Source organism: Musa acuminata, chromosome BXJ1-3 (genome assembly GCF_036884655.1).
Source record: "Musa acuminata AAA Group cultivar baxijiao chromosome BXJ1-3, Cavendish_Baxijiao_AAA, whole genome shotgun sequence".
Taxonomy (NCBI): Eukaryota; Viridiplantae; Streptophyta; class Magnoliopsida; order Zingiberales; family Musaceae; genus Musa; species Musa acuminata.
The window spans coordinates 8,521,463-8,547,389 of record NC_088329.1 but is presented as its reverse complement, the minus strand read 5'-3'; the positions used below and the strand labels follow the sequence as shown (position 1 = coordinate 8,547,389).

The 25,927-nt window shown below is 42.7% G+C and overlaps 3 protein-coding genes across 4 annotated transcripts; all 3 read left to right on the top strand.

Moving 5' to 3' along the window:
* The first annotated feature begins 228 nt into the window (after positions 1-228).
* LOC135620706 (ras-related protein RGP1-like) lies at positions 229-4,367 on the top strand. Its single transcript, XM_065123396.1, has 2 exons — positions 229-781; positions 3,687-4,367. The coding sequence occupies exons 1-2, from the start codon at positions 546-548 to the stop codon at positions 4,126-4,128; spliced, it is 678 nt and encodes a 225-aa protein (XP_064979468.1). The 5' UTR covers positions 229-545; the 3' UTR covers positions 4,129-4,367.
* An 845-nt stretch (positions 4,368-5,212) lies between these two features.
* On the top strand, positions 5,213-18,474 carry LOC103977942 (uncharacterized). 2 transcript variants are annotated; one of them, XM_009393607.3, is made up of 9 exons: positions 5,218-5,802; positions 6,760-6,900; positions 7,020-7,427; positions 8,582-8,686; positions 9,334-9,474; positions 16,406-16,609; positions 16,875-16,967; positions 17,066-17,177; positions 18,061-18,474. In XM_009393607.3, exons 1-9 carry the CDS (start codon positions 5,305-5,307, stop codon positions 18,102-18,104), a joined length of 1,746 nt encoding a protein of 581 aa, XP_009391882.2. In that variant the 5' UTR covers positions 5,218-5,304; the 3' UTR covers positions 18,105-18,474. The 2 variants fall into 2 exon arrangements, with proteins under 2 accessions (XP_064979466.1, XP_009391882.2); XM_065123394.1 differs by lacking the exon at positions 16,406-16,609 and having other exon boundaries at positions 5,213-5,802.
* Positions 18,475-20,848: 2,374 nt separating this feature from the next.
* On the top strand, positions 20,849-25,927 carry LOC135620634 (linoleate 13S-lipoxygenase 2-1, chloroplastic-like). Its single transcript, XM_065123392.1, has 9 exons — positions 20,849-21,379; positions 21,901-22,172; positions 23,007-23,247; positions 23,333-23,650; positions 23,774-23,859; positions 23,957-24,067; positions 24,149-24,450; positions 24,603-24,869; positions 24,949-25,927. The coding sequence occupies exons 1-9, from the start codon at positions 21,022-21,024 to the stop codon at positions 25,706-25,708; spliced, it is 2,715 nt and encodes a 904-aa protein (XP_064979464.1). The 5' UTR covers positions 20,849-21,021; the 3' UTR covers positions 25,709-25,927.

Below are 25,927 nucleotides of genomic sequence, written 5' to 3'. Positions count from 1 at the left end.
GTTACAGCACGACGCAAATGAGACTGTTTCCTGGAATCGGACTTCGGCACCCCGTTTCCGCGTTACCCACAAACCACCCGGACTTCTATGTCTGGCTTAAGGGTCCCACATGAGAAAGCCCAAAGAAAAGACACGTACATGCGGGTACTAGACTGAGTGGCCAAAAAAAGGATTGCTCGTCTAAGAACGGCCCCGTTTCCGTAACAGTAGCACACCATCGACGACCACCCTCTCCCTCTCGATCTCGATCTCGACACCTCCCCCACCCACCGCCCCCCCCACAAACCCAGACCTAACCGATTCCGTTTCCTGGTTTGTTTGGCGCCTGAAGAGAGAATCATAATTTATATTGGTTGATCGAGAGAGATTCTTCTCTTCTTCGTCGTCCTCGTCCTCGTCTTCTTCTATCCGATCCCTCGTCTTCTGATTCTGCCTCGTCGTGCTGGCGGTCGTCGTCGTCGCCGCGATCCGTTCGCCCTCGATTGATTGATTGATTCCGTTGGAACCAAGATTGAGATCGAGATCGATAGAGAGAGACAGAGAGGATGTCTTCGAGGAATAGCAGGTACGGGGAGTTCAACCAGAGGATCGACTACGTGTTCAAGGTGGTGCTGATCGGGGACTCCGCGGTGGGCAAGTCGCAGCTGCTCGCCCGCTTCGCCCGCAACGAGTTCAGCGTCGACTCCAAGGCCACCATCGGCGTCGAGTTCCAGACACGTACCCTCAACATCGACGACAAGACCATCAAGGCCCAGATCTGGGACACTGCCGGCCAGGAGAGGTCGTCTCTAATTAATTTCATCGATTTAAACTTCCTTTTCGTTCTGTTCTTTCTCGTGTTATTTGGGTCCTGATTTGGTTGATTAAGATGACGTTTCCTGTATCCTTTTTCTTCATGCATTTGATCGTTTGAGAGAGCAGGTTATTTCCTTTCAATAATTAATTAAATTTCAATTTAGATCCATCCTTATTTATTGGGTGTCCTTTAATATTTAGGGACGTTGCATCAGATGCTGATTAGTGTACCGGATGTTGAGGAAATGTAATGCTTGTTGATACAAATTCCATTGATTCTGAACATCCTGTTCACTCTTACAAGGGCTATTTTCAACAAGGTTGAATTTGGTTTTGATGTTTTATGAAGATCTTTCTTTGAGTGTATTCTTGTTGTTGTCATATCCATTGCAGTTTTACTTGTCACTTTCGCTTTGATTTTCAATCAGATGAAGAGGAAGAATAGGATAGATTCAAGAATTGAAGTAAAACATTATTTGGAGGAATTCAACAGAAGACATATCAGAGCGTAGAATAAAAATCCTTAATAGAAAACAAAGGTCAACTGCCAATTAGTCCATTGCAGGACTTTCATCGATTCAAACTGGAATCAAAATTCTGACCGCCATCTATATACATTCAAACACAACTAGAAGAAAATGCATGCATAGTCTCAGTTTAGTTCAGAAATCATTACCTGCAACAGAGACTAATAATTCAACAGCTATTTTGCACCATCAAACAGTGCTTGTTGGCTTGATCGACGGTTGTAATAAGACATTAGTCTAGCCCTTCTGCTTCAATAATGTTCCAAAGAAATCACAGTGGCACAGGTGATTTTTGACAATTATATTTTACCCATTCCTCTGTAGAAATAAGTTTGTCTAAAGATTTTTAATCCTACATGTGGAGATCCAATATACTTTGGCTTTTTACAAGTGATGATGCGGTTAATACATCCGAAATGTATTAACAAAATTTTAAGTGTCAATAATATAATGACTTTGAAAAATGTAGGTAGGTTGCATATTAATTTCTTGTTTAACAGTTAGTAACAAAAAGTGAACTATATAGTGCTTTAGAAATATAGTTTTGAATTTGGCACAATTGATACTATTCCATTTTTAGCTGTGTCAGGACATAGCTATTGACACTTCACTGGCACATTAGTATACTTCGAGCTGTGGCATAGTTGTCCCAACTACACAGATAAGTGCTTCCTCTATCTTCATGTTAACTTCCTCTGGATTTTATATATGCTTTTAAGTCTTTAGAAGTTTGGTGTATGAGAGATAGGTTCAAGAGCCATGACAGCCAATTATTATTGAGGAATGAAATGAATGCAATCATAAAAGACAGTGCTTCATGCTAGGTGATCATGTTTGCTGCGTTATGGTTTGAGATAAAAGGTAATGGCATGAAGGATGATTGATATCTTGCTCAGCATTGCTAATGATCTAAGTGTATTCCACTGAGAATTGGGATTCTCTTACATTTTTCACTCAATTTCGTTTTAGTATAGAAGTGCTGGATTTTTTTAATTATATATGTGTATCTGGTATAGATGATTTATCTGTTAATTTTGTTGTGTCCAAACCATTATTAGATCCCTATAAGTTAATTTTAGTCTTAACCTATTTTTAATATTAGACTAACTAGGTGTTACACTTATCTGAGTTACACTTTATGATGGCACTAATGCTTGCCCTCCATTAGATTATTGCATTCTGAACGTCATGTCTACTTGGGGAAAATTGAATAACCATACCGACAAACAGTTTTGTTTTCTGGTCCTTTAGTAGACTAGTTGTTAGGTGCAAAGTAAAAATCTATACCTTTACATTAGTAAAATGTATGCACCATAAATTCGAGATGGCTCTGATTTGACTTTGATAATTTATTCTTTGCCTAATTATAGACATGGTTGAATCTATGTGAATAAGATTCCACCTAAGTCTACCATAATAAATGCATTTTGCTTTGGAGCTCCTTATTGAATAATGGAAATGAACTTTATACAGTCCTCTACCAAGATTTTTGTTATAGAAGTAACTTGGGCTATTGTCATATTTGGAAATGTGTGGCTGGAGAATTACCTGGAATATAAAATGTTTCCAAGAGATGGTCCAGACATATTTATGAGATCGGAACAACTATATAATGACAATTTGCCCTTGCTACTTTTCATTAGCTGGAGTAAACCAAGGTAGTGCTTATATCGCTTAAACTTGTTTCGATCACTTTTGGAATAGTCATTTCTCTTGTGAAATCCTTGCCTTTGAGGTAGGTGATATATGATGTTCTACCCTTGTCATATATTAACTTTAATTTATGTACCACCTTCAGATTACCAATCGATCACACTAGTAGCTATATTTAAATTGACTTGATTGTTGTGAGCTCTATGATTTGCTAAAACAACTCAAGTTCTTCATACCTGCTTACGTGGTTATCCAAATATGCCTAGAATTGCTTAATTGAGCACCAAACAGGAACTCATAAAATATTGAAATCCCGAACCTACTACTTCAGTAACCCAAATTCCAAAATACATTTGCTAATGAAAAGGAAAATAAAATCTTTAGATTGACCAATATAAACTTGGATGCTACTGCTATCTAATGCAATGAAAAAAATGATAAATATAAGTTCTTGTTTTACCCTAGATCAACTCAGACCAACTTTTCTGGATTTAATCTTGTGAGTATTGAGTGAGTGTACATTTGCAATATGGCAGTTCTGGAATAAAGAACCTTCGATGGAAGAGTATGCTTTAGTACTGAACACTAGTAATGTCCATCTTAATAGCAGCTGACTGTCAGCATCTTCTCCTATAAATTGCCTTACTTCTGCTTCTGGTTAATGTTCACCTTACATCTAAAATTCCAATTCCCTATGATGATTACCAACAGGTACCGGGCCGTAACAAGTGCATACTACAGAGGCGCAGTGGGGGCAATGTTGGTTTATGACATAACGAAACGTCAAACGTTTGACCATGTGGCAAGATGGCTGGATGAACTACGGGGACACGCTGATAGAAACATTGTAATAATGCTCATTGGCAACAAATCTGATCTCGGAAGTCTTCGTGCAGTGCCCATTGAGGATGCCAAAGAATTCGCCCAACGCGAGAATCTCTTTTTCATGGAGACCTCTGCTCTTGAGGCCACAAATGTCGAGGGTGCCTTTGTGACTGTGCTCACTGAGATATATCGGATCACAAGCAAGAAATCTCTTGTCGCTAATGACCAATCTGACTCTACTGGAAACTCAAGCTTGCTCAAAGGAACCCAGATAGTAGTTCCAGGGCAGGAGCCTCCAAGTGAGAGTAAATCCATGTGTTGTGGGTAGACATAGATGGTGCATTTTCTATGGTTGCCTATCAATTTGATTTGGGTAGGGTTTCTTCATCTTCTTTTGTTTGACATTTTTGAATGTTGATATTCCTTTAGCGATCATAAGTATGCAATTCTTTTGATTTTTAGTGTATGTAATTCCATAGACACATCAAAAGATTTTAATTAGCATGAAACTTTGTTTTAGTTGATTCCCAGATTTATGTATAATTTAAATCAATTTTATCTTTTCAATTATTTGTTCTTCTTACAAGTCATCCTATATAGTAGACCGGTTCTTGCTTCAGGGAAATAAATAAAATTGGTTAGATGATGTGCTTCTGATCCGGTAACAAATGGACTATAAAGATTGTTTTAAAAGCTAAGCCTTTCATGGTAAATTATTTAGCTGTCATGATTCTTCTATAATTACATTTATACAGTATTTTCCTGTTGATTAAATATAATCAAATGATGAGAAGCCTCCCATACACAAAGATAAATCCTTGTCCTTAAGAGACGTTTCGATTAGGTAAAGGCATGTTATGATTCTCTGAGAACTGCATTAAATATTACTTGGTGTCATTTAGATCGATCCTTTTTTTTTCTGTAATGTATGCCTATAATTAATTTGTCATTTTAACTGCTATTTAAAACTTCAATTAACATGTGTACACAATAAAAATTATCATGATGCTAAGAATATTAGGAGTAATACAAGTGTTATATATAACTTGAACTTGCCAATATTAACCACAATTAAAATCGATGAACTTTTTTCGATGAATCATAACATGATATGGATACATTCAATAATAAAAATTGCATGGGAAAATATGCTATTTCAAAAGTGTGTGTGTGTATATATATATATATAAACCCGATCTTTATGAATTGAAACGTGGAGTTAATGATGGTTTAGGGGCCAATTAGCAAGAAGATTAGCAACCAACCCGCGACTAAGTCGAAAGCATTATTTCCCTCTTCGGTCTCTCGCCAAGATGATACCGTTTTTTAAATCCGCGACATCTTCCTTCCTATCCTACTCCAGCGGAGACGTTAACTCTCGGGTGGGTTCCCGTCGCCTCACTCCGTGACCGATGTAGAAGCAATATATGGCTTTCTCCCTTCCCTCTCACTCCATCCTTCCTCCCACGGAAAGAAAGAAAAAATATAGCGAGAAAACGAAGCGATGGTCGAAGGCCAAGTCGAACCCTCCATCGACGCCTCTTCCTCTCCTCCCTCCGTCGACGCACCCGCCCCGGCTGCCACCTCTGCCCGCTCCCCCCAGCTCCTCCTCCGCCCCCGGCGCGAGCCTTTCGAGCACGGTCTCCTCCCCATTCCCAAGCTCATTTTCTCCGACGGAACCCAAACCCTAGCCGCCCTCGCTGACAAGCTCCTCCACAGATCCATCAACTCCCCGCACCGCGTCGACGTCCCCGCCCTCGCCGACGCCTTCCAGATCTCTCTCGACCACGCTCGCCTTGCCCTCGATACCCTTGCATCCGTCCTCCCTTTCGAACCCGATCCGGACGGCGTCGCCGACGTCCATTATATTGTCTTATTTCTCTACGTCCAGTCCTACAAGCGGCTGGTCCCCCGTCCGCACAAGGACTCGGCTGCCATCGCCGATGTCTGGCCCTCCACATCGGCCTTTGACGGCTACTTGTCCGCCCTCTCGCCACTTCAGGTCCTGGAACTGTCTTAATCCTTGCAACTTTCTCCTCAACCATTTCGCATTCGGTGACACAAATTGCTTCCCGTTGCAAAATTTTGTCAATGAATGCTAGGAATAAAAGATTCATAGGATCTAATTTTGAAGAACAATCATCGTACTTGAAGTCTCTAATAGCTGTGCACATGTAATTTGTTGACTATGTGAGTAACCTCCAAAAAATCAGTCCATTATGGCGACACTTGGATATTGCCAATATAATGCAGCATAGAAGAACCAGAGAATCTTGATAGAAACTTCTGATCATCAGCAATGTTGGTCCTTCTTAGCGTGCAACATTTGGTGCTTCTACTCTTTTACAAGTATGCAATTACTTTTGAAATAATCGGAAATATATTTGAGCTACTTTCGACCACTTACTAATTGTATTTTCAAGCACAAGTCATACATCTTTCTAGCTAAATTTTGATACCTGAACAAGTAGGAGAGCTTGTTCAATCATGTTTCATTTCTAAGCTCAGTGATTAACATCATGCATGGTCGTTAGATTTTCAAGATGATATAAATAAAGACACCTTGGCAAGTGGAGCATGGGGGGGTAAATCAGGAGCATAGCTGAAAATTTATCACAAAAGGGGCTTTTTGATTCTTAAAGAAACTGTTCTATTCCTGGTTTCCCTTTAGAATCTGAATTTGAACTCTTGCTCAATCAAAAAGATGGAGGTACTTGATAAAATGCTCCCTGAAAGCAGCACTGGAATGGTACTCCTTGAATTGATTAAGTGAATTCATATGTTATCTGCAAAATTTGGATTACAGTAGCGCCAGCCAAGAAATTTGAGTCAGATTGTTCAAATTTTGTAGTCGCATACAGCTTAGTTTTATTGTTCATGCTATGGTAATCAAGCACATCTATGATTTAGATAAATAGAAAAATTAGGCTTCTGAATCCCTAATTTGCTAAATTTGCAGCTTGTACGCAGTAATAGTCGTCGATTTATGCCTTCACAAGTGGATGAAGAAGCTCATCAGTTATCATACTTACAGAAGCATATGGCCAATATTATTACCCTATTGGCGGAGCCTGCTGAAGGGGAGGGTGATGAATCTCTGGTTTGTCACATGAGGACATCCTAATACTTCTCATTTGTTACATGCCGTTGCAATTCTTTCAGTTTTCCAAAGTAATGACATCTTTTCTGCTTTTTTCTTGTTAAATATCTCATTTACAGGTTTTGACAGTGGAAAGATTTGAACACCTTGGTTTCCTTCTCCATTTTTCTGAAGGAATTCCATTGACCCAAGCAGCTCCTTTTTTTGCTAATTCAGATCCAGACATGCCTGCTGTTCCTGTTTCTGCAGCTCAAGTCCATGACTGGGTCGTGCAAAACATAGTCGTTTCATTGGAACATAATGCTGAGAAGGTATTAGCAAAGGACAACAATATGCATAATGCTGCAGACTTGGATGTGCCAATGACTGATATCTGCTCAAGTCATACAAGGGTCCAAAGCAGCTCACCTCCTGGGACCTCTGTGCCTGCTAATTCAACATACGTGACAAGTGTAACTTTTGTGGAGGGTATATCAAAAGCTTCGGTGGTCAAGCAGCCATGTGATATTAAGGGGCCTTCTCTAAAGGTAAGGCCACATTGGCAAACCTTCATTCGTACCTTCAAACCAGGTTTGACAATCTCGATCCATATTGGGTTTTGGCATGCTGGTGTATAAATATGATATGCTGTTATGGAGCAAGATTTCAGTGCAATCTCATAGGCTGCTAGCAAAGTTAAAAAAACAAAAATAAAACAATATATATCTATAGCAGTCACATGCTCTCTTTTTATGTGTCCAAACAGATCAAATAGTGGAGAAACCATAACCATATCTGTTTTTGATCGGCAGATAAGAATTTGGATATGGATATTAAACAAATACTAAATTTTGTTACCATATTTGTTTCAAACAAATATATTACATAGGAAAACACAGTCAAATGATTTCTTTCTTAGATTAATATAAGTAAATTTGACTATTCTATATGTATTTGGAGTTCAAATGTTTGGGTGCAATTATAACCCGAGCATGTCCATTTTTATATTTAAAGTGGGACAGAGATAAAGGTATCTGACGTGTACAAATTTAGTTATCCATATCTGGTTCGGATATGGCGGACCACTCCAGTTTGACCCTAACTCTTCTAATTCTTCTCTCTAAGGTTACTGCAGCAATTTTCCAACACTAGCCCTTGAATGCATCAGGATTTTACTTGAATGGAACCTGCTTTAGTTGTAAATAAACCAAAAATAACTGGGTTCATGCATGTACATTAGATTTCATCTAAAGTGTTCAGTCCATGTGCTGCTAGTTGCATATAGGTAAATAATGGGTCGTACACCTGGAATTTCATGGTACGGAAAACCTTGCCTTCAGATGTTGACTCTTGTGGACTACTGCAATTTGTGCATCTACTTTGAAAAACTTGTGCACATGGTTAAATTTGGTTTGTTAATTCTAATGTGTTGGAACACCATTTCTTGTGGATATTTTACAGCATGTTATTGCTAATAATTTATAGAATTTTTGTATTTAATACTGATCACCAAGCAAACAACGGTGACAGAGGCAAGAACAGAATACTGTTGTGAAAGGATTTTAGATAAGTGGCTCTCAAAATTTCTAATTGACTAGTAGAACAATGTGTTATAGTTGAGGTTCCATCATATTCTAGCTAGCTTTTGTGTGATATTAACTTTTACTTGGTTCTATATAAAAATAAAGCTGTTATACTGCAGGTGTTAAACTGCCATGATTCGGTGATATACATCTTAGCACCTTTGAGCTATGCTACAATTTATGGATGTTCAGATGCGACTGTTGTTCTTGGTGCCATTGGTAAGGTATGCGGTGATCACATTGTGCTTATCAAAGATCACTTTAGAGGAATAATGCAAAGTGTTATTAGATCAATAGTGCATAAGCTAGCAATTGTACACATTTTGTCTGCCTAATCAAGCTTTTAAAAAAGTGGAAGTGGAATGGAAGTAGTTGGGTCATGGCGGAGGCATACGAGGTATGCAGGCACAGGTGCATATGCAAACATATATTTAATTCCTATGAATAGAAATGAAAATGAATTAAACTTTAAGCAACATCATCAAATTTCATACGTAGATAATAAGATATCTTAACATTAAAAAATGGAAAAACCTACATATCTAGTGCTGCTTGTTCTTCATTTTCTAATAATTGAATGCTTGATGATTTTATATGTATTATTTCTAGGAGCAGCTACAATTTTGGTCTGTTATCAACCATTTCATTTGCTTTCTATGTCCACTTATTTTTTTCCTTATCCTAATATATTGTTATATGTTTAATGTTTTTGTAATATGCCGTGGAGCAAGTTGGCAAAACTAATTATATAGAACAAATATTAGTAAGATTTACTTTCTTTCATGCCTCTTGGCATGTGAATGTTTTACTTATGCTGTTTTCTTGATTGGATTTTGAATTCAGTAGTTGTGTTTTTCTTTATTTTTTTTAGGCTGTTAAAGTGGAGCACTGTGAGAGGGTACAGGTTATTGCAGCTGCAAAACGCATTTGTATTGCAAATTGTCGTGAATGTCTGTTTTGCTTAGGGGTTAATCAACAACCTCTTATCGTTGGAGATAATCATAAATTGCAAGTAAGTGTTCTTTGTTTCTTTATTTTTTTACTTCTTCTGTATCCATATCTTGCCATTAATATTTTAAATGGGAAGTGCACATCCCATCCGAATAAAATTATTGATGCCAAATATGCGTGGATATCAAAGCATGGGTGAAGATGAATGAGGCATCAAACATTATGATGCAATCAAAATTTGATTGTAGTCTTTATCTAAACAGTTATTTACTAAATTATCCTTTTATCAGCAAAGATTCAAATTCTCTGGTGGCCTCTTTTTCATTTCTGATATACAGTAGAACAGACATGTGAATGATAATAAAAAAAATGGAGCATGACTAGTTTTATAAGTTCTGATACTTTTAACTGATATTGTTAGGATATCACAGTTCATTCAGTCTGGATAATACTAACCTATTGTTGGATCATGATCTTATAAACCTATAAGTAAAATATATTATGGATGATGTTACAACATAATAGAATGTCTAATGGAAAGAGAATAACTTTCTTAATAGAATATCTAATGGAAAGAGAATAACTTTCTTCATCCAGGAATAATGACATTTTTTCTAGGACATGTTTGAGTGGTCTAAAGCAAGGATTAAAATATCATACCGTACCGGAGTTTCGACATTCATTCGGTATGATACGGTATTGTATATTGAGCGGTATACCGTTCGGTGACGTCGTAGAAAAACGAGGCGACGTTACCTCGACAACGTCGCCTATATATTTATAAGTAAAAAAAATCTTTTATATATATATATATATATATATATATATATATATATATATATATATATATATATATAAAACATCTCCGGTAGTAAAGGATGGCTTTTTCCAGTTGCGTGCCATTTGTTGATGTGCGAAAGCGTGCTTCCGTTTGCTCATCTTCGAGCTCAATCAATAAGGATCCGGAATCTGCCCTAAGGATTAAAAAATGTAGCCGAGCATGGAATTCTATCCTATGAGTCTGCTTGTTCTTCCTTGTACTTCGACATTGCGATATGTTGCCTACACCCCATGTTATTTAGATTTAGGCGACATCGCCCCGCGTGGGAGAAGGGAAAGGCGACATCGCCTTATATATATATACCGCTCGGTAACGGACGGTCCGTGTACTGGTCTGCTGACGGATCGATACATACCGCCCGTACCGAACGGTATTATTCGAAATTGAAGACCTTGGTCTAAAGAAGGTGCAAGTGGATTCCTTTCAGATATGTTTGTTTCTTATTTAGTTATGGTGATCTCATTCTCTAATATCAATTCACGTGGTTGACACTGATCATAGGATTTTGGCCTGCAATTGGGCTTGAACATCTAAACATAATATTTCTTCGTCTGTATTGATTGTTTATTAAGATGGAGATGAAACAAAATAAATACTAAGCCACAATCTTGTATGAGTAGGACTAGGAGCATAATAAGCATAATGTAGTATTTATCAAACGTTGAAATTGAGGTTGAGATAGATTTTAATAAGATAAAAAAGATTAGAAATGCTTTGGTATTGTGCTTATATTATTCAATAAGAGAGGTTGAGAAAGATATTGTTCATATCAAGGTTCGCAATACCGTACCATACCGGTATTTCGACCTGGGCTCGGTACCGGTACGGTACGGTATACCGAGCTGACACGGACTTAGTTGGTTTTGCCTAAGTCGTGCAGCACCCTCGCGCGTCCGTCCGCAAAGGTCAGCCTCCCCGAAGCCTCCCATTGTCCCTTAGGACCAACAAAAGAGAGAACGGGTTAAAGAGAACGCCTCAATCGGGATCCACAAGCAAACATGTCCGAAAAACACTTCATAGACAATGCAAATTACAAACAGACTTTACAAGCTCTGAACAGTGGCACAATAAAGGGTAAAATGGTCCATTACAGACCGAAAAGCTCTCGCACGTGTCCACATGACACAACCTTTATTTACAAGCCTAAAGAGGCCACCAACCCAACTAAAATGGGACAATTAAGCCTTCGGCCGCCCCTTTACATGCTGTACAAGGCATGAACATGCCAACAGACACGGACAGATATAAGCATTACATCAAACACCCTGTTTCGAAGTTTGTCCGTGACATTCTCCCCCACTTATCCCTTCGACGTCCTCGTCGAAGCCTTTGTGAACACTGCAACTCTTCGCCTTTGCTGAGTCTTCAATCTTCTGCTCCAGCTGCAATGCGCCTCCTGGCTCCCAGCTGCTCTCCGCTGCTGTTTCTGAGTAGTCAAACCTTTGATCCGCCATGCTGTTTCAACTCGCCAATGACTCTGACTCTGGTGTGGGGTTGGCTAAGTTGTGTTGATCCTCATTGATTCCTGCGGATCTCCCAGATGAAGGAAAAGACCATCCTTACTGCGCCAGTCTCTCATAAATTCCACATGCTGCTCGAACTGGGTGGATGCTTGTTGGAGTTTTAACGAGCATCGTCTTGCAAACTTCTGAAGTTTTGGGTCCTTCCTCCACAAAATCTGCTCATTGACTCTTCTTTCAGTTAGTTGTCACATCCAAGTAGGTTCGCATCACTTCCGCTTTCGATTGGCATTTCGTTGGGAAATGAAGCGGACAATCTACTCTCAGTAGCACTGATCACCGTTGGTGAGGATTTGACAACTATTGTCTTCCGTTATCTTCGAAGGGTCTTTGAACTTGTGCAGAGCTCCTCTGCTGGATAGATAAGAGAATTGGGGTACTCGGTTTCGCCCATTCTCTTAAGAGTTGAGAAGGCAAAGGTTACTTGACTTCGCCCGCCTCCTCGAGGTTGTACTTCATGCATCGAGCTGGTTACTGGCCTTCGCCTGCTCTTTGCTCACACTTCTGAAGCACTTGAAGTGTTTGCACTCCTTGCGTTGAGTTAGCTACTGTGATTCACCTTCTCAATGCCATCGAACTTCTGGAATGCGGGAAGTTTTCTCCCCAACTTGGAGTAATTCTCTGATAGATGAGGTCGCCTCTAGGATTGTACCGTCTTCTCCATCAACCCTGCCGCCTACTCCACTGAGTAGCAAAGGTACAGCACCGCGTACTGCCTGCTTCGTTCCTTGGTCGTGCACTCTTGCATGACCCGAAGTCCTCCACTTACGGCTATCTTGATGAGAAACTTGTTGACACCGGTCTTACGAAGTTTCTTGGCCTCTGCCCTTCAGCCTTGTCTCGGTACTTGGAGATTGCCTCTGCATGCTCCACCTCCTCGGCCCCTTTCACGACCAAGCGCTCTCCCTCCGTGAGAGCAAGGGATTGCTGACTTTCACGAAAGTCCCGCCTCTGCGGTACCATGACGCTGCCATGCCCATGGCCCTACTATCCGTCTCCTCGCATCTGTATCCATTTTCTTCACGATTAGTAGATATGTCTCCGTGGCACTCCTCTGAGTCCACCTCCATTCTGACTGATGCTTGATTTTGGGTAGCTAAGTCCCTCTGGACTCATCGTCGCTTCCTCGCCCCTTTCGACCCCCTGCTTCAACACCTCTGTGTTCTCCAAGCAGTCCGTTTGGTCGATGGAAAGACAGACTGCAACTCTCATGCATGGCCTCTGCTATCACGTTGTAGGGTTTGCACCGATTCTGTTCTCCTTAGCTTCCTTGGTAGCAACGTTCGCTTACTCGGCCTTGTCCTCTAACTTGTCAGGCTCCCTTAAGCGAATATGAGCTCTGGAGCAGTCCAACTCTCCAGCTGCTTCGATCATACCTCTGCATGATCAAGTTCCTCCCATGGAACTCACTGGTACTTGCATTCGAACTTTTCCCTTGGTGGAACCCAGCCCCCATATGCTGATGACCAAGGCTTTCGTCCGAAGCAAAATTCGATGCACGCACGGAAGACCCGCCTATGCGGTACCATGGCCTTCACTCCTTGAATCCATAGCCCTTCTTGTCGTCGTGTTGTTCACCGAAGTGGAGCTCCCAGTAGCTCCCGATCATACCTCCATATGATCTAGTCCCTCCCGGGACTCACTGGTACTTGCATTCGAACTTTTCCCTTAGTGGAACACAGCCCCCATATGCTGATGACCAAGGTTTCCATCCGATGCAAAATTCGATGCACGCCCGGAAGACCCGCCTCTGCGGTACCATGGCCTTGACTCCTTGAATCCATAGCCCTTCTTGCCGTCGTGTTGTTCACCGAAGTGGAGCTCCCAGTAGCTCCCGATCATACCTCCATATGATCTAGTCCCTCCCGGGACTATGTCGTGTGTGTCGCATTGCCACGAACTATTCCACCACGATCCGTTGCACCATATCACCTCCTGGTGACATCTCCATTGCATTCTGATCCTTGTGGAATAAACTCGAATTGTGAACCCTCCATGTGTGGCCTCTGCCAATACATCGCAGGGTCTCCTCCACCTTCGATTTTGTTCGCTCCTTTGGCAATCGACCTTCATCCACCCACTCTTGGGTCACACCTAGATGAAGCACCGCTCTAGGACAGTCCGTCGCCTAGTAGCTCCCGAAGTCCACCGACTTCACTGTAATTTGTGCATCATTGTCTGGATCCTGGGCCTCTGCCCCTACCAGTACAATCTCCGCTGCGCCCCGCTTCCTTCATAGCAACTCGAATGGCAACACTATGGCATATTCTTCAAGAGTACCCGCCTCTGCGTCCTCTTGCCCCGTGCTAAGGCCTTCTGAACCCAACTTCGCCTCCGCAAATTGAGTCGCCTTAGGTCCTCCATCAAATGCTTTTCCGAGATAAGGTGCATGTGCCCCGAAGCTCCCTTCGTCTTTGGCACCATGCAAGATGAGTCCGCTTCGTCAGAATGAAGGACCCATGGAACAACATGATCCTACTATTGCCTCTGCAAGAGTTCATGTCCTTGACCTCCGTCTAAGGAAAGCACTGTGCCTCTGCTCCACGTTCCAACTTCTATGCTGGCTCCCTTCATGCGGCTTGAGTACTTCGCCAAGTTACACCCAAGTTGCTCCGCTCCTCGTTTTTGCATTGAGTCGATGGTAGCCCTCGCGCCCACCATTTCACGGGTCAGCCCTCCCTTGAGTCCGATCTCCACATCGACTCCAAATGTGCCTTCATTTAAGTTGCTTTGGGTCGCTCCCCCACTTGATCTCGCAATGCATCCACCAATGCATTCTCTCAAGCGAGATCATGCGACGACTCCTCGCCGCTTGCTCAGTCCATCGAGCTTCGTGGAGTTGTTGTTTGTTGAGGTACTCCTCCTCAACATGTGAGGTCCGTCTCACATGATTCTCCCTCTGGAGAGCCGGGACTTATCCCTCCTGGATAACTGTCCCATTGGAGCAACATCTTTCTTCGTTTCGGAGACCACCATCCCCTTGGACTACTCCGATCTGTTGAACAAACTGTGCATTGTTCTGCCTCCTGCAAACGCACTTGCTAGATTGCGACTCCCCGTCAATACAGCCCCCACTGCACCCCTCAAGGCCTAGCAACATGCTGAACTCATTGCACACTTCAGCCTCCTACGGACGTATCCTTCACATGCCGAAGAGAAAGTTTCAATGCTCCATGGCGCCGAGTTTCGGTCGCCTTGGGATGGCCACGAACATTCCGTCGTCCGCATACAAGCCCATGCATGAGTACCAAATTCTTCGAGTTAGCAATTCCCCTCACCTCTGTGAGCTTTGCATAACTCTTTTGGTCGTTGAGCAACTCATTCCACCTTGCATGGTCTCATTCTTGCCAAGCGCCTCGCTTGCCTAGAGCACCATCAAGTATAGTTGTCAACGTTGAGCCGTAGCTCAAACTCAGCCATCCCAACCTTTGTGCGCTCCAAATTCTTCCAAGCTTGCCTGTTCTCGTGGTGCCTCTTGCGCGAAGGGTAGGTCATTCCTCTGAATGCCAATCTCATATGCCCACTCCTCTGAGCGACTCTTTTCCCTACATCTCCATGCCCGTTTTCCCTCAAACGGTCGCGCGTGTGCTGACTGCCCTCAACACAGCCCCGCTAGGTCCCCCACGTTTGCATGTCAAGTGTTTCTATGAGTGCTTGTCCCGCTCTGATACCATATGACACGGACTTAGCTGGTTTTGCCTAAGTCGTGCGGCACCCTCGCGCGTCCGTCCGCAAAGGTCAGCCTCCCCGAAGCCTCCCATTGTCCCTTAGGACCAACAAAAAAGAGAACGGGTTAAAGAGAACGCCTCAATCGGGATCCACAAGCAAACATGTCCGAAAAACACTTCATAGACAATGCAAATTACAAACAGACTTTACAAGCTCTGAACAGTGGCACAATAAAGGGTAAAATGGTCCATTACAGACCGAAAAGCTCTCGCACGTGTCCACATGACACAACCTTTATTTACAAGCCTAAAGAGGCCACCAACCCAACTAAAATGAGACAATTAAGCCTTCGGCCGCCCTTTTACATGTTGTACAAGGCATGAACATGCTAACAGACACGGACCGGTAACAAGCAGTCCGCATACCGACAACCTGTCGGACCAGTACGTACCGACCATACCGGGTGGTACGGTTCGGTATGGCAGACCCTGGTTCATATGATAGGAGCATAATGGATAAAGCAAAGTTCCTATTATTCCTCATGTTGCATACTATGTGTGATCACAGTGTAATGAGCCATGCTTTTGTATATTACAATGCTAGAGAATTAAGAAATGGTATCCGAAAATGTTACTGTTGCATACATGAGTTTGGTGGTTAGTGGTACACCGAAGGATAAGACAAGTTGCTTACTTAACTAAAGTATTAGTTGATACTAGTGACTCGGTGAGGAGATCTCATATTTACCAATCCATTTAACAGTGACTTGCTACTGCAATTTCTTAAATCAACGGAAGTGTTATATCTACTTCTGTGCCTAGAAGCACCTTTAGATGAACCTCAGAGCTAAAATCATGGATTATGTTCTTCGCGTGTTATAGATTTTTTTTCTTCTGGATTAAAGCCTCAAGAATTATATATCGTCATGCAGTATTGAGTACTTCTATATCCTTTCTTCACAGGTCGCACCATTTAATACCTACTATTCACAACTGGAGGATCACTTAGCTCAAGTTGGTGTTGATTCGAGCATCAATAGATGGGATGAACCCTTGGTGCTGGGGATGGTTGACCCTCATGATTCTTTGTCCCACCCTGCAGGGGTCTCTGATGTTCAAGCTGAGTCTGCCACATGTATCGATCCTGATCAGTTTACTAATTTCTTGGTATGCTCAAATTGTTACAGTTCTTGGTCGAGCACTTAAAAAAAAATCAGTATCAATATTTCCTTTAAAATTTCTCTTTTTTTCTGGTGAATGCTCAAAATTTGTCCTGGCAGTTTTATGCTAATTAATTTTCCTTGACTATCGATAAAACCTTAGCTGTATTTTTGAGTGTGAAACACTTCATCTGATATGTGAAACACTCTGTGGGCTTCTTGCTAGTCTTCACGGATGTAACATCTAACAAGTTGTAATTTATTACATGCAGATTCCTAACTGGTTTGGAGCTGACTCACCGCAGTCCACAAAATATAACCCATTTCCGTTGCCTGAAATTTATAGAGCATCCCAGAAAAAGAAGGTAGAACCTACTTGAGTGTTATGATGACTACAGCTATAGTTGTATTTCTTCTATAATGCCATTTTTTTAAAACATTTGCAATCTGTAATTTTCTCCAGCACTCAAATCTGACTGATGTTCAAGAAGCTATCAGGGATGTGCAACTTGATGAGAACCGAAAGCGAGAATTAGCATCGGCCCTTCATGTACATTTTAGAGATTGGTTATACGGTAATGCTTAGTTTCCTACTACTTCATCCAGCTGGTAGAACTTAGGTTAAAAATTTGGAGCTTTTGCTTCAATACAGTATCTATACTTTTTTTTTGTGTGTGTGTGTCGCATAATACCTTCACTCAGGACACCTGTTATTTACGGAATATACTAGGTAAGTAGCAGCAACATAGTAAATTTATATATTGTAAAATACTTAGTGCATGTATAGTAAGATGTGGATATCTGTTTCATCCAGAACCTCTTCACAGTGATGGTTGTCACCAATGCCTTAAGACCAAAGATTCACCCCTCGAAGGTTGCTACTGAGCTCTTGCTGGGACTGGCCTTACACATCGTTTTGGGATTGCGTCTTTTGATCTCGGGGGATGAACATGGATTTTGGTGGCAGTGTGGAAGAAGGGAGAGATGAATTAAGTGAGAGATCAAACAAGGTATCGCAGGGATCAAGAAAAGAAAGAATCAGGAGTGACGAGGAGAGGGAGAGGGAGGGGTATGCTATGATTCGGTTAAACATTAAAATGAGGTTGCTTTGATTGTTATTCTCTTGAATTAGTGGTGGATATACTATAGGCTAATTTAGTAAATTACATGGATCACATAATTTTATACAATATAAGTTGGATTGGATCGCTGCTGGATCAGAATAGCCCTGATCCATACTTGATTCAACTAGATTGCTGGATCAGGCTAGTATTGAACTTGACCCGTATCAGATTTAAATCCAGACTGGATCTCAGATACATGGATGGGGTCAGGCTCAGTTTTTGTTTTGGATAATTTACAACCCTAGATATCTTCATAGTACATTATATTGATCTACCTAAAATGTCCTTATAATGTTTCCACAATTGCTTTGACTGACTGAGATTTTGTGTGCAGCTTCGGGGAACATTCGCCAGCTATATTGTCTACAATCTGATTGAACCGACAAAAATGTTTGTTTGCTGGAGGTATATTTGTCACGGCCAGATTCTTGCAATACAACGGAGTTGGTCTTTTCTCCTCCAATCTGTCCTCGCATGCTTTACAAAATTTTTCATCCACTGTAACTGGCATCTGTTCTAATGCATCATGTAAACTGGATGCACATTTGGTACTAGAATTTTATGCACGTTGAGAGTTTTGATTTTTCTCTTTTTTTAAAACTTTTTTCCCCTTCTTCAAAGATCATCCCTGGGCTTGTCAGGTAGTTCATGTGCCTTGGCGGTGTTGTGGATGCCACGCATGGAGTTGCACTTATTGGTTTGCTACTGGTGAATAATATTGGCTACTGAAATCATTACGTTCTTCTGAGTTTTGAACTGTTAGCTAACATGTTTCTCTTCACCAAGGTTCTATCTAAAGCGTATATGGCGGATCCAATTGTGATGTCGTGGTGTCTGATGATCATGGGTTTCTTACATTGCTTCTCGACTGCAGCACCAAATCGTCGAGTCGGAGAGGACGCTTATGATCGGGCTTGATACGAAATAAACCGGAACCCAATTCCGGCCCAGCATCAAACGATTTGGCTCGACGGGGCCGAAGGTCAGATCGTTTTGACTTACAATCTCATCACTTATTTGTTGCAGTACAGTGGTTATATATACTTCATTTTAGTGTATCCCTAAATTCCTTTGTTGCAGTAGTTATTTGTGCTTCTATTTTTAATGGATTCTACCATTCTATAATTCGACGTATTTTTCCAAGTAAAACAAAGAAATTTTGCTGATTTAAACACGTGTTCAAATTTATTCGGATCCAACACCGACTAGATGAGGTGGATCTGTTATTTTTTTTTATCTTTCAAAATAAATCGGAATGCCATGAAATAATAGTATCGAGCTCAATAAACTGTTAAGATCTTTACCAATTAAACTAATTAATATTTTTTTAAAATATATCATTTGATGTTTGGAAAATTTAACCTTTGGTAAAAGGGTCTCTCTAGACAAATAAATGTTTAAGGTGTAAAGGGAGTTGAAAAGATTAAAAAACAAATAAGATTTATTAGAGATTATAAATAAAGATTCGTCTCTACAAAGATAAAAATATATTAGTCGAGCATACCATCGAGAGAAAATATTAATTTTCAAATTAATATTTTTTTTTTTAAGATTATTTTTCAAACCAAATTAGAATTATTGCTTTGTTCCAAGAAATGACATCATGTATTTTATTTGATAAAATTATATTTTTTATAATTTTGTCTATGTCTATAGAAGATGATAAAATATTATGATGCATCAATCGAGAGACAATCAACGGATTGGATTTTTCTCACTGTCACAAGACATGTGAAAGGTGCGAGACATTCATGAGAGCATTCATTCCGTAGAGGTATATTTTTCTATTAATTTATCTCTTCTTATATTTCTACTCCTGTCATTAAAAACCAAAATCCGTCATTGTTTGTCCGACGTCAATCGAGTTTTTTCATAACTTTATCGCTTTCAATCCTTGAAATGACACATCAGATGGCATCTTTTAGGCCACACGTAAAACAACTTTTGATGGAGATCGGTAGACTAACAAAGCTGCTCGCCAAGCCATCTGCATCGGTTTCGATGGATGGAGATTGAGATGCGCTTGGAATCGTTCTCGAACATCGATTGAAAGAGGTGACATTTTAATGGAAGTAAAGGAAGGGAATGAAATTACACCGACGTGAAAGAGAAGGGGAAGAAGGACGAGGAACTACAAGCTGATTCCTTTTGGTTGCGACGCCGGTGTTGTTGTTGAAGGTGATATGTGGAGGAGGGAAACGCCATTTTTTCCTCATGCTCGTGGCATATAAGTGGAGGAGAACGTCGAGGGCTTCCGTGATCACCATTTCCTCCTCCTATTTTTTAGGTATTTATGGTCATAATGCTATTGGCTTGCTTTCAACGTGAAGTTCCTTATTTAAGGAACGTGGCATGAGAAACTCGTCATCATTATTTATTATTATTATTCTTGAGATTCTTAATCTTGTTTAGCTCACCAAATCTACTGTACTCCTTCACCGCGTTCGTCACTCTTATAATTTAATTTGACATAGATTGATTGCAATCAATAATTGTATACACGTCAATCGGTCTCTACTTAATGATCATTCGTTTAGATGAATTGATTGCAATCGACAGACTAATAGTTATTGTCTCCATGATTCGGTGTTGTTGGACCCGAAAGCTTCTTCTCCATGTGTTCTTTAGGGGGACGCTCGCATGGATTGAGCGTGTGTGGTGTAGAGGAGAGGAGAGGTATCCTTATTGATATTTTCTTTCCTCTTACCCATCCTTGTTGATCGACAGCTTAGCATAAAGAATAAGGACGTAGACCGAACCCCGATTGCGGATCCAATGATCATGGTTCTTAAATTTTGAGAATCGAAACCAAACCATGTAGGGTCGATTTAGATTCCATAACCAAATAATTTAGATTCGATTCCAATTGAAACTTAGCTGGGGTTAGAACTATGCAGACCAGCTTGCACTACGGTTCGGTCTCGTCCTTTTCTTCTCCCTGTTCATCTTGATGGAACCAGTCGCTAGTTGGGGAAGAAGGGCCTCATGACACGCTGTATCTCCCTGTCCACGTCGTCGGCGGCGTAATCGGTAAAACATCGCAGATGCTATCGACAGAGGAATAAAAATGGACGCAAATCTGCTACCTAGTGAGTCATCGTTTGTAGCAGAATGAACGATAGAGAGGGCAGTCAGTTCCCACGTGAATCATGCAGCCATGGATGAACAATACAATATTCATCTATGATTGCTGAAGACTGTAGTCACCGCTGCGGCTGGCGAGCCCTCTATAAGGACTAGCCGACCCGTAGCCCTCTTCATCCATCACAGAGCGTTCCTCCTCCGCCAGACTAATATGCTGAAGCAAGGGTTACGAGCTCCGACCCACGTCCCCTCCCTCTTCCTCTCCCATAAGCCCTTGCTCTCTGGCCATGGCGCCTCGTGCGTGCCCATGGTCTCGTCGTCGTCGGCTCTACGCGGGAGGGCGTCGAGGCGTCGACGGCAGATCTGTTGCTCCGCCGCCGCCGAGGAGTCCACTCCGGCTGTGGTGGCTGCCGCGAAGAGGCCGGTCACCGTCAACGCCGTCTTGACGGTGCTGCCGACCGTGGGAGGAGCCTTCGCCCACATCGGCATAACGCGGGGGCTCGACGACATCGGCGATTTGCTTGGCAAATCCCTCCACCTTGAGCTCGTCAGCGCCGAACTCGACCCGGGTAATCATCTTCCTACGCGATGGAGATGATCTGCTCCTGGTTTAATATCTATCTAAAATACTTGACGATAACTAAGAAGAGAATTCCTCTCATCTTCTATTCTGGTATTCGGGTAGACAAACTTGTGGTTTGACTCGATGAAGATGAACGGACCTACCTGTAAAATGATATCGACTCCGGCGAAGTTTGATTCCTTAAGAGTAAGGAGAAGATAATAGTCAATAAACTCACTTATAAATAGGAAAAGATATAAAAAAAATATTCATAAGTCTTGAGATAATAAAATGAGTTGAGAGGATAAAATATTCAGGAGTCAGATTACAGTAATATCCAATGTTAGGCTCATAGAAACTTATGTTCTTAGATTGAATTGGTATCTGACCTGATATATGTTAAGATTTTGACACTTTTGTGAATTGTATTGGGTTCCCAATCCATTAAACCTTTCAACCTTAGTTTGATATAATGAATGAGATCTTATATCTTATACCAAATAACAAGTGTTCCTGATGTTTTGACAGCAACGGGACTGGAGAAGAAGACGATTGCGGCGTTCGCTCACAAGGCCAGCCACGGCGTTGAAACTGCCAAGTACGAAGCCAGCTTCAGCGTCCCACCGAGCTTCGGAGAAATCGGTGCTGTGTTTGTGAGGAATGAGCACCACAAGGAGATGTATCTCAGTGATATCGTCCTCTCGTCAGCGGATGACTCCATTGCTGTAAACATCAGCTGCAAGTCATGGTTGCACTCCAAGTTTGACAACCCTGAGGACAGGGTTTTCTTTACCAACAAGGTCTCTCTCTCTCTCTCTCTCTCTCATGGTAGAGATGATGGCATTTATTTCTATCTTAAGTATTTTTCGAAAATATTATATAAATATTTTTATTCTATTATGTCTATTTTTTTGGTTGATGTTAAATCCACAAACTGCCGCGCACTTTCCCTGAGGCGCCAACGGTCATTGTGGATAAGCACAAGTGACAAGCTGATGATGACCGGCGGTCCACAATTGTGGGGAACGCGCCAATCAATCATTGAGCACAACTAATAAGGACAACTGTAACATCACGGGGATTGTCGTCACCCGTTGTCCCATAACTACTCGACTCGATTCTGACACCCTCCCCACCATATCATGGTGTCCGAATCAGAGTCTGCCAATGGAAGAAACCCACATCAGCACTTAAGATAAAGTGGGTATATATATATATATATAATTAATGTTATTCCCGCACACCAAATGCTTATCACAGGACCCTAATAGATATGTCTTTATGATCTTGTCGTTCGCCACGTTACAAGCACAGAAGATTCAAAAATAGCTTCAGTAACTTTTAGTTTTATGTTGCACTTGTTTTATATTAGCCTAATCTGTCATCATGGGATCAAATTGTTTGATACCTAATTTGTCAGAATTATTCATGTGAGGCGAGAGAGATGAACTTTGCGAATAATTCGAGAGAATCGGTAACATATATTGAGTTTGATGGACAATATAGAAGGTTGAGTTTTTGATTTGAATTGATGTTAAATCTCTAATATATATTAATATTTATCGGTTTGAATCAAAGTAGATGGATCCTAACTCGGCCCGACCGGAATTGATGTTGTGGGTGTGCCATGGCAGTCCTACTTGCCGTCTCAGACCCCGACCGGGCTTCAGAAGCTGAGGGAGAAGGAGCTGGGGATACTGCGAGGGAATGGCACCGGGCAGCGCAAGAAGTTTGAGCGGATCTACGACTACGACACGTACAACGATCTCGGAAACCCGGACAAGAACCCGAGCACGGCCAGGCCGGTCCTCGGCGGAAGCGAGGCGTTACCCTATCCTCGCCGCTGCCGAAGTGGGCGTCCCAGGAGCAAGAAAGGTATCCATGCAACTGCATGCTACACTCTTCTTCTGCAACTACTACTACTTCTTCTTCTTCAGATTTCGTTTTCTTCACGCTGCAGATCCTCAATCGGAGCAGAAGGGAGATGTGTACGTTCCCAGGGACGAGAACTTCTCGGAGGTGAAGCAGGTGACGTTCTCGGCGAAGACGCTCCGCTCGGTGCTCCACGCTCTGGTGCCCTCGCTGCAGACGGTGCTGGTGGATGCCAAGCTGGGCTTCCCCTACTTCACCGCCATCGACTCGCTGTTCGACGAGGGGGTGCCGCTGCCGAAGCAGGACGCGTTCCACGTCTTCCGCACCGTCGTGCCGAGGCTCGTCAAGGCCGTCACGCAGGGCGCCCATAGCATCCTGCAGTTCGAGGTCCCAGAAATGTTCGAGAGTAAGCCATCTTCCCCATTATGATCGTGCCAAGCAAGCTAATATTTCTATCGCAGAAGGTCAATTGCATTTACTGGTAGATTTCTATGCGTCGTTTCTGATTCGAACTGATTGCCTGAATCAGGGGACAAGTTTTCATGGTTTAGAGATGAAGAATTTGGTCGGCAGACACTGGCAGGCCTCAACCCTTTGAGTATTCAGCTAGTCACGGTATGATCCTTTTATCTCCCATGAATTCTTTGCTCGAAATCTTGTACCCGTTTCGGACCTACGCCATGAATCATCTCTTACGCTCGACATGTTGCAGGAATTCCCTTTGGTTAGCAAACTCGATCCAAACATTTATGGTCCGCCCGAGTCTCTGATCACCGAGGAACTTATCGAGCGAGAAATAAAGGGAATTATGACTGTGAAAGAGGTATAATGCAGGATATGCTCCGTATCTTTCCAAACATCACAACGAGTTGTTCATAATTCTACAATAAAATGTTTGATTTAGGCGCTGGAGAAGAAGAAGCTGTTCATTCTGGACTACCATGATCTGTTTCTGCCGTACGTGCATAAGATTAGAGAGCTGGAAGACACCACGATGTATGCGTCCCGCACAGTCTTCTTCCTCACGCCGGACGACACACTGAGGCCTCTCGCCATCGAGCTCACTCGGCCGGCTTCCCCGACCAAGCCTCAGTGGAAGCAGGTCTTCAGCCCTTGTTGGGACGCCACTGGAGCCTGGCTTTGGAAGCTTGCAAAAGCCCATGCCTTGGCACATGACTCGGGCTATCATCAACTTGTCTCCCACTGGTAAGATGAACACTCGGCTTCATTAGAATCGAGATCGATTCGAGTTCTTTAAGTTGGAAAGCCCAGCATTTTGTCGAACACCGAGCTTCGTCGTTTGTCTCAGATCATCTGAACTAGACTTACGAGCCACTCTGGGTAATGTCATTCCGCAGGCTGCGAACTCACTGTTGCGTGGAGCCGTACATCATCGCAGCCAACCGGCAACTCAGTCAGATGCATCCGATCTACCGATTGCTGCACCCTCATTTCCGATACACGATGGAGATCAACGCGCTGGCCCGCGGCTACCTCATCAATGCAGACGGCATCATCGAGCAAACCTTCTCCCCGGGCAAATACTCCTTGGAGCTCTGCTCGGTGGCCTATGGCAAGCTTTGGAGGTTCGACACGGAGGGCTTACCAGCTGACCTGATCCGGAGGTACTTGACATTAGAAAATTGATGTCGCCATTGAATCTCTACAGTTCAGCTTTGACGAAGCTCTTCTGTTGTTCGACAGGGGAATGGCAGTGGAGGACCCAGCGGCGGAGCATGGATTGAAGCTGACGATAGAAGACTACCCGTATGCGCAGGATGGTCTCCTGATCTGGTCAGCCATCAAGCAGTGGGTGACCGACTACGTCAACTACTACTACCCAGATGCCAGCCATGTCAAGGAGGACTCCGAGCTCCAAGAATGGTGGACGGAGGTCCGAACCAAGGGGCACGCCGACAAGAAGGACGAGCCATGGTGGCCGGTGCTGAACACACAGGAGGACCTGATCCACGTCCTGACCACCATCATCTGGGTGGGCTCCGGCCACCACGCCGCCGTCAACTTCGGACAGTACCACTACGCCGGCTACTTCCCTAACCGTCCCACCATCGCGCGCACCAATATGCCGGTCGAGGACTACAACGACGAGCAGCTCGCCAAGTTCTGGGCCAAGCCGGAGATCGCCCTGCTCCACTGCTACCCCTCGCAGATCCAAGCCACGATCGTGATGGCCATCCTCGACGTGCTGTCGACGCACGCGCCCGACGAGGAGTACCTGGGCCGCGACCCGGAGGCGTCGTGGGCGCAGAACCCGGTGATCTACGCCGCGTTCGAGCGGTTCAGCGGGAAGCTGAAGGAGATCGAAGGCATCATCGACGGCAGAAACGCTAACCCTGAGTTCAAGAACAGATGCGGCGCCGGCATCGTCCCGTATCAGCTCCTGAAGCCGTACTCCGAAGCTGGCGTCACAGGAATGGGTGTCCCGAACAGCATCTCTATATGAAACACCGACGAGACGTAGAACTCCTCCCCTTCCTTTCTCTATCTTCCCTTCACCACTGTAGGCAGAGTATTCGAGCGTTTCCTCGATCGCCATTTGAATAAAGCCAAGCATCAAGGTGTTTGATGTTTGGTCCTTGTTTGATATGTTCAAAGAGGTCACAAAAAAATCCAGCCTTGGATAAATCACAAAGCTATCTCACGAACATTTATGGGACTTGAA